At 41.0% G+C, this 8,354-nt stretch overlaps 1 protein-coding gene across 2 annotated transcripts in view; it reads right to left on the bottom strand.

Moving 5' to 3' along the window:
- The window catches only part of HIBCH (3-hydroxyisobutyryl-CoA hydrolase), a 91,073-nt gene that overhangs the window by 68,419 nt on the left and 14,300 nt on the right, over positions 1-8,354 (bottom strand). For both annotated transcript variants that reach the window (XM_007464970.1, XM_007464971.1), the window contains exons 3-4: positions 935-1,075; positions 265-349 (exon numbers count right to left, since the gene is read on the bottom strand). In XM_007464970.1, coding sequence (XP_007465032.1) covers positions 265-349; positions 935-1,075 — 226 coding nt within the window. The remainder of the gene's footprint in view (positions 1-264; positions 350-934; positions 1,076-8,354) is intronic.

Raw genomic sequence — 8,354 nt, 5'->3', positions numbered from 1 at the left:
AAAGAGACAAGATACCTGAAGGGCACATATGTAGTTAAAAAAAAAAAAACAGCTGCCATTCTCATTTTTCTATTAACTACAAGAGGTTAAGTCTTTAAATGTTTTCTTTTTCTAAGTTAACCACACTAAAAATGTATTAACTGTTTAACAAAAACAATTCTAGAAAGTAAAGCAAATTACAAAGTACCACAAAAATTTGCTAATACCTTATCAGTTTTATTGGGGGAAAAACACATTTAGGTGAGAAGGGAAAAAAGTTTTTACCTCTGATATCACCTCCAGCACAGAAAGCCTTTCCACCAGCTCCCTTTATGATGATCAGGAAAGTTTCCGGATCTTGTTCCCACTTCTATCCAAATGTAAAAGAAGATGGTATAAGCATATCATAAATACAAACTCATTAATGATATATCCACATGCACATAAACACATGTGTATATACAGACGTATGTGGATATATACAAAGCATACGGCATAAGCTTTATAAAGCATATCCAGAAGAATGGATCCCAAATTCATTTTCTTTTCTGACATAAATTAGAGGCTATCTCAACAAAGTTGCTAGATGAGTGCATTCTGTGATCCAAGTTTGATGATGGCAACTGAAATCTTTGCCACGCCAACTTTGAGACCAAGGTGAAAAAATATGGGCCTAATATATCATCAAGTGGGAAAAATAAAGAGGGGCAGAACATAAGAAGAAACTTGGAGCCTTATGAAAGTGGAAGAGGCTGTCTTCTGAGGCAATGAACTCCCTGTCAGTAGGGGTGCTCTAGGAAAACCACTTAGGAAAGCGCTGAGGACTCTAGAAGCGATGGGGCTTGGGCGCTGATTGCAGACAGTCAAGTGATTCTATGGGAGAGAATATCAGAAATATTCTCTAAGGATATACTTTCAGAAGGATCCATATGATTGCTTTAAGAAAATTACAAACCTTTAGCTGTGGATAAATCTGCCGAATCATACTAAGATTCAGTGCATTTAGGAACTTTGGTCTGTTCAGTGTTATCACTCCTGCACAACCTTTTCTTTCCAATAGGACTTCTGCTGCTGCATCTGTGTGCTTAGACATTCTCTGTGTAAACAAAGAATAACTTTAGGATAAAATTCATTAAGTTTTTGTCACAAGTCAACATCAAAACATACATTAAATGCAAATCTTTCACACAATGTTAAGGTTAGCTAATCGAATGGATAACTCAGTACATCTGACAAAGTTTTCTAAAGTTACTTGGACTCTGTAGATAGACAATTCCAAAGCAAACTACACATACCTCTTAAATCTCTTAATTTTTATTTCTCAGTGAACTTAGTCAACTGATTTAAAATAGAACCCAGTCCATGGGACTTCCCTGGTGGCACAGTGGTTCAGAATCCATCTACCAACGCAGGGGACATGGGTTCGATCCCTGGTCTGGGAAGATCCCACATGCCACGGAGCAACTAAACCCGTATGCCACAACTACTGAGCCCGTGTGCCACAACTACTGAAGCCCAGGCATGCCTAGAACCCGTGCTCCGCTACAAGTGAAGCCACCGCAATGAGAAGCCCGCACACTGCAACAAAGAGGAGCCCCTGTTTGCCACAACTAGAGAAGGCCCTCGCACAGCAATGAAGACCCAACACAGCCAAAAATAAATTAATTGATTTAAAAATTTGTTTCTAAAAAAATAAAAATAAAATAGAACCCAGTCCTAGAATTTCTTGGACTATGAAATACTCTTAAATCTTTATTACTGTATACCAAGCAATATGTTAGGCACTTGGAAATCAAAGATGAACAGAGAGGGCAAATAATTCTGACTACAATAGCTACCAACAACTTGGGGGGAAAAAGGTGATATTTGAGCTAGGCCTTGTTATATGCCAAGAAAAAGAGAGGTGAAAATCCTGGAGAGTAACACATTCTAAAACATGAACAGCGAATATTTGGAAATGTTAAGATGTTAAACATGAGTAGAATAAAGGCTGATTGAGAAAATGAGTGATAGGAAAGTAGGCAGAATAAGTAGTTTAAGGCCAGATTATAGAATGAGCTTAAGAAAGCATATACTTGTGAAGAACTTGTCTATACTGTTCTTAGGGCCTCATGCACCATGGTGAGTGAGGCAAGTGGCACTTTTTGGAGTGGCTTATTTTGCTCCCCTTCAGTACTCAGTGGTTCTACTTCCTTGATTAAACCCTTACTCATATGAAAAAACAGATGATAGACTAAAAAGCTGTACTTTTCAGATACCTACATCATTCTAAATTTTAAAGTAAAACAGATTTCATATTATGCAAACATGTTACACACAAGTATTAATAAACTTTCACCTCTCTCCATACTAGATTTCTTTTTTGCTTGAACCAAGTCAGATTTGCCAGCCCCCCCCCAAAAAAAACAAAAGAAGTTTCATGACTGTTTCCACTGAACAACTTCACATAAATTATCACCTAATATCAGAGACAATCCTTTAAAACTCTATTATTTGGTTTCAGCTCAGAGATGTTGAGAGCTGAAAAGATGCGTCTCCTGATCTTGTAACAAGAAAAAAAGGTGAACAGACTGAAAATTAATGGCTTTGGTGAACTCAGTCAGAGACAGGAGGTCACAGGGCAAACAGCCCCGTAATAAAATCTGGAGAGACAGGTGCCTTCAGGGAGATGCAGGACCAGTATATTTGCTTAGCTCAGGCAGAAGCCCTAAGGAAGATTAACTCGAATTTTTAATGACTTGCTAGAGGTCAAGTGTGGGCAAGTGTGATAGTATGGAGCTCCTGGGGGTGGCAGGTGTCACAGTCATGGGGGGAGCTCCCATTCTTGCTGGCTTTTCCTCCTGGAACCCAAGCAGGTTCTCCCAGGGAAGACTGGAGAAAGTTCCCCCGTGTGGTGCTGGCTGGGGGAGGGAAACAGCAGGCACAACTAAAGCCTTTCCCCTCATCTTCCACACAGAACAAAAGGCTAAATCTTCAAGGGAGAGAGAGCCTTCAAAGCTGGTAGCACACAGTTCTGGTGGAGGCCCAACACAGTGGGGAAAGGGGATGGAGGCCTATAAAATAAGACCCTTAATCCCAAGGGAAAAGCACTTCAAAACCACAGCCTACTGACCTTAGTGTTTACCAATCACAGCTGGGGAAAAGGAACAGGGGACAAAGGAAAAGGGGGGAAAAAGGCAGCCCATCCCCAGAGAAGGGACAGGAACACTTATGAGGGCCACACCCCTGGACTCTGGTTCACAGTGCCTTCCAAACATTAAGGATTAATGGGATACAACACCAAAAGCATGATCCACAAAAGAAAACAGTGATAAACTGAATTTCATCAAATTTAAAACTTCTGCTCTGCAAAAGATAAAGTGAACAAAAAGACAAACCAGAAATTAGAAGAAAACACTTGCCTATCACATATCTGACAAAGAATTTGCATACAAAATATACAGCTGACCCTTGAACAACACAGATTTGAACTGTGCAGGTCCACTTACACTCAAGTGTTTTTCAATCGTAAATACTATAGTACTACATGATCCCCAGCTGGTTGAATCCACAGGTGCAGAGAAGGAACCTCAGTTGTAGAGGACAGTAAAATTATACTCGGATTTTTCGACTGCACAGAGAATCAGTGACCCTAACCCCCACACCTTGCTCAAGGGTCAACTGTATAAAAAACTCTTAAAACTCAATAAGAAAACAAACAACCCAATATTAAAATGGGCGAAAAAATCTGAAGAGCTTCAAGAAAAGTATAGGGATGGCAAAAAAACACATGAAATGCTCAACATCATTTCTCATTAGGAAAATGCAAATTAAAACCACAATGAGCTACCACTACACACGTATTAAAATGGCTAAAATCCAAAAACAGACAATTACATGTTGCCAAGGATGCAGAACAACAGGAACACTTGTTCATTGTTGGTGGAATTGCAAAATGGTACAGCCACTATAAAAGATAATTTGGCAAACTTGTATAAAGTTACACATGGACTTACCACAAAACCCAGCTATCATATCCCTACATATTTACCCAAGTGAATTAAAAATTTATGTTCACACAAAAACCTGTACACAAACAGGTGTAGCAGTTTTATTCTTACTCACTAAAACCTGAAGGCAACCAAGATGCTCTTCAACAGGGAAATGAATAAACAAACTGTGTTATATCCAAACAATGGAATACTATTCAGTGATAAGGAGGACTACGTTATCAGTTCACACAACAACACAGATGAATCTTAAATGTGTTTTGCCAAGTGAAAGAATGCAGACACAAAAGCCTATATATTGTATGATTCCATTCATATGATGTTCTGTAGAAGACAAAACTATAGGGGCATAACACAGGTCAGTGTTGGGGAGCGGGCGAAGTGACTGCCTACAGAGGGGAAGGAGAGCAGAAGTTTTAGGGGGATGGGACTGTTCTGCATGGACTTTGGGTGATGAATGCATGATTTATGCATCTGTCAAAACCCAAAGAAAGGTACAGAAGAGTGAACTTGAATGTATACAAACTATATATATTTTTTAAAAATCACCCAGTGTCAGGGGATTCCAACATGGAATGCAGACTGTGGCAAATAAATGTAACCAAACCACACACGTATGACAAGCACACTGAAGTGAGATCGTGAGGATGGTGGCAGGAAAGCTGATCTAAGTAACTTTAGAAAAGTCATTTGATTGCAAGCTGTAAGGAAATATACAAAAAAACCTGTATGTCAACCTATGCTCTAGTTAGTAAATTTGTTCGAAACTGCTTTGCATGTAAACTGAGGTTAAGCAAGTAATGGGGACTTCCCTGGTGGTCCAGTGGTTAAGAATACGCCTGCCAATGCAGGGGACACAGGTTCGAACCCTGGTCCGGGAAGATCCCACATGCCATGGAGCAACTAAGCCTGTGCACCACAACTACTGAGCCTGTGCTCTAGAACCCACGAGCCACAGCTACTGATCCCCGCGTGCCACAACTACTGAAGCCCATGCGCCCTAGAACCCACGCACTGCAACTACTGAGCCCACGCTCCGCAACTACTTAAGCCCATGCCCTCTAGGGCCCGCGTGCCGCAACTACTGAGCCCGCGTGCTGCAACTACCGAAGCCCGTGCACCTAGAACCCTGTGCTCCACAACAAGAGAAGCCACCACAATGAGAAGCCCGTGCACCGCAACAAAGAGTAGCCCCCACTCACCGCAACTAGAGAAAGCCCACACGCAGCAATGAAGACCCAACACGGCCAAAAATAAATAATTTTTTTTTAAAAAGGTACATACTGTATTTTAAAAATTTAAAAAAAAAAAGTAATGGAGGGTGGTCAGTGAGAACCAGGCTCTCACTGGTCAGGAGGAGAGTTAGAGGCAAGCAGGAAGGGAAGGCTAGAATGAAGCCTGCCCTGTGGTACTGCATTAAAGTCAGAGACAGCAGTATGAACATGTTTTCTTAATATATATTAAGAGGATATATATTAATATAACAGGATAAACACAGAAACACATCGCTATTTATGTATACATTATCGCTATTTATGTATACATGGCACAGTAAACAGTATACAGCATATGTATTCTACTACAGATATATACATTACTCTAGTTCTATCCCCAAGAGAAAACCGTGACACTCCAGTAGCAAGGGGCATTCCCAGACTCAGATCTTGATTTCTAAGTGCAATTTTCCAATAAAGGCAACCAGAGCTCCTTGGAGAAATGGCTGATTCCAGAGCCAGAGAACATCTTCCAGTATCAGAAAGTAGTAATTTTCAATTTATAAAAAATTGAAAATTAAAAGGAAAAGGTCATATCAAAGGGACACAAGAAGCCAAAATGAAGGAATTCCTAATGGCCAAAGTTGAAACAATGTGAGTAACAGAATAAATAATGTGCTATTAGATTATAACCCAAAGAATAAAATAAATATCCACGAGTCCACACTGATATATATAACTGAATAAATCAATGGTGGAGATGAGATGATCTTACCCACAAAAGAATTCAAAATAATTTATGTAGAAATCCCCCTTCCAGGAGGTAAAGCTTAGCCCCCTCACCGTCTAACTGTGGGCTAAACTTACTGACATGATTCCAAAGAACAGAGTAGAAAAGGGAAAAATGGTAACTTTACAGAGGAGAAACCCAACAAACACCACCTTAACCACATGATAAAGGTCAGCATCACCAGCTGTGTCATGAGGATGTCATGTACTCCCTAAGGCATATGTCAAAACCCACAGATACTCCCTGATATGTGATGAGAAGGGGCTTTTCCTTTGTGATATTCTCTCCAGAAACCTTTTAACTACAGGCTAGTCATCAAAAAAAAAAGAAAAAACAGAACAACAACAACAAAAAACAGACAAAAGCCCAGATTAGAGGCTATTCTACAGGCTACTTGGCCAGTGTTCCTCCAAACTGCCAAGGTCATGAAAAATAAGCAAAGACTGATAAACTGTCACAGACCAGAAGAAACTAAGAAGACATGACAAAGAAATGCCATGTGGTAACCTGGATTGGATTTTGGAACAGAAAATTGATGGAAAAACTGGTGAAATCCAAAAAGTATAAAGTTAATACTAATATAGCAATGTTCTTAATTTTGACAAATGTAACATGATAACTGTATTTCTTTGCTAGGGCTATCATAACAAAGTACCACAAACTACATTTAGGCTTAAACAGAAAGTTATTGTCTCAGTTCTGGAGGCTAGAAGTCTGAGATCAAGGTGTGAGCAGGACCACACTCTCTCTGAAGGCGCTAGGGGAGGGTTCTGTTCCAGGCCTCTCTCCTAGCTTCTGATAATTCCTTGGCTTGTTGCAGCATAACTCCGATATTCACACGGCATTCTCCGTGTATATATGTCTCCAAATTTTCCCTTTATATAAGGATAAATTATATTGAATTACCCCAGTAATTCCTACTTCAGTACGACCTCATCTTAACTAATTACATCTGCAATGAGCTGACTGGCTGTAGGGAGAAACCATCTACCATGGGTCCTGAGGCTTCCCTGCACTTTACTGCTGTGTATTTCATGGATCCAAGGGCCTGAATGCTCTTCACCTGGGTCATTTTTCAGGCCTGTATTTGCTGCGAGAAACTTTGAAGAAAATGTAAAGTCTCCCTCCGGGACAGAGAGCAGGCTTGCTTACAGTGTGCTACAAACCGGCAGGTTCCCCAAATTCAGTACTGCTGTCCTGTAATGCAACCCACTGCATATGAACGCATTCATTTAGGCCTTCTGTCACCCCTGTGGGACTTGGGGAGCAAGGGAACCAATACAAACCTGAAGCTCAATGCTGCTAACTGGGTAACTAATAATGACGTCCTTTGTCTCTAACTCAAGAGTTGCATATCTTTTGCCAGCATCCATGGAATAGTAACAAGCTAACTACTAACTTGCTATTGGGGTAAAATTCTATCCCAGACCCAACGTTGTCTAGCCAGACCGAAAGCCCTCCACTTGCCCCATTCCGGTCACAGACCTCACCCTCCCTTCAAAAGTAACAACTGTCTTGGTTTTTATGATAAACACAAAGTATACATCCATAAACATCATCTATCCATTTTTTTAAATGGATATATCTTTCAAGTCTTTTAAAATCTAAAGGTTCTGCCTCCATTCCTTTCTTTTCTTCACAATTCGCTGAAAAAAACCAGGCCTTTTAACCTATAGAATTTCCTAGTACGGATTTTGCCAATTGCACACTCATCCTACCCACTTATTTTTAACAGCTGTTCATTCTTAGATATCAATTTAATCAGTCCCCTACTGATTAGCACTGGGTAATTTACAATTTTTGGTATTACAATGGATGCAGGAATATCTTTAAGCATCGACTTTCCAGCACTTAGGTGAAGTATTTTTGCAGGACATTTACAGAGGGTCAGACTTTGAGCAAAGAATATTACATAATCGTCTGTTAAAAGCCATTAGAGGGACTACCCCGGCGGTTCAGTGGTTAAGATGCCGCGCTTCCACTGCAAGGGGTGCGGGTTCCATCCCTGGTGTGGAACTAGGATCCCTCATGCCACCCAGCATAGCCAAAAAAAAAGCCACTAGAATGGTAAAATTAATGAACAAAGGATCTTTTTTCCCCCACCTGAAAAGTTCATGGCCTTCTTAGAACCTGAAAACAACTATTGGTACATTAATCAAAAACATTCACGCAGGGCTTCCCTGGTGGCGCACTGGTTGGGAGTCCGCCTGCCGATGCGGGGGACACAGGTTCATGCCCTGGTCCAGGAGGATCCCACGTGCCGCGGAGCGGCTGGGCCCGTGAGCCATGGCCGCTGGGCCTGCGCGTCCGGGGCCTGTGCTCTGAGGCGGGAGAGGCCGCAGCAGTGAGAGGCCCGCGTATCGCAAAAAAAAAAAAAAAAAT

Source organism: Lipotes vexillifer, unplaced genomic scaffold (assembly GCF_000442215.2).
Source record: "Lipotes vexillifer unplaced genomic scaffold, Lipotes_vexillifer_v1.1 scaffold903, whole genome shotgun sequence".
In the NCBI taxonomy this organism is placed as follows: Eukaryota; Metazoa; Chordata; class Mammalia; order Artiodactyla; family Lipotidae; genus Lipotes; species Lipotes vexillifer.
The sequence above is the reverse complement of the archived record's forward strand: the minus strand, read 5'-3'. Positions and strand labels throughout refer to the sequence as shown.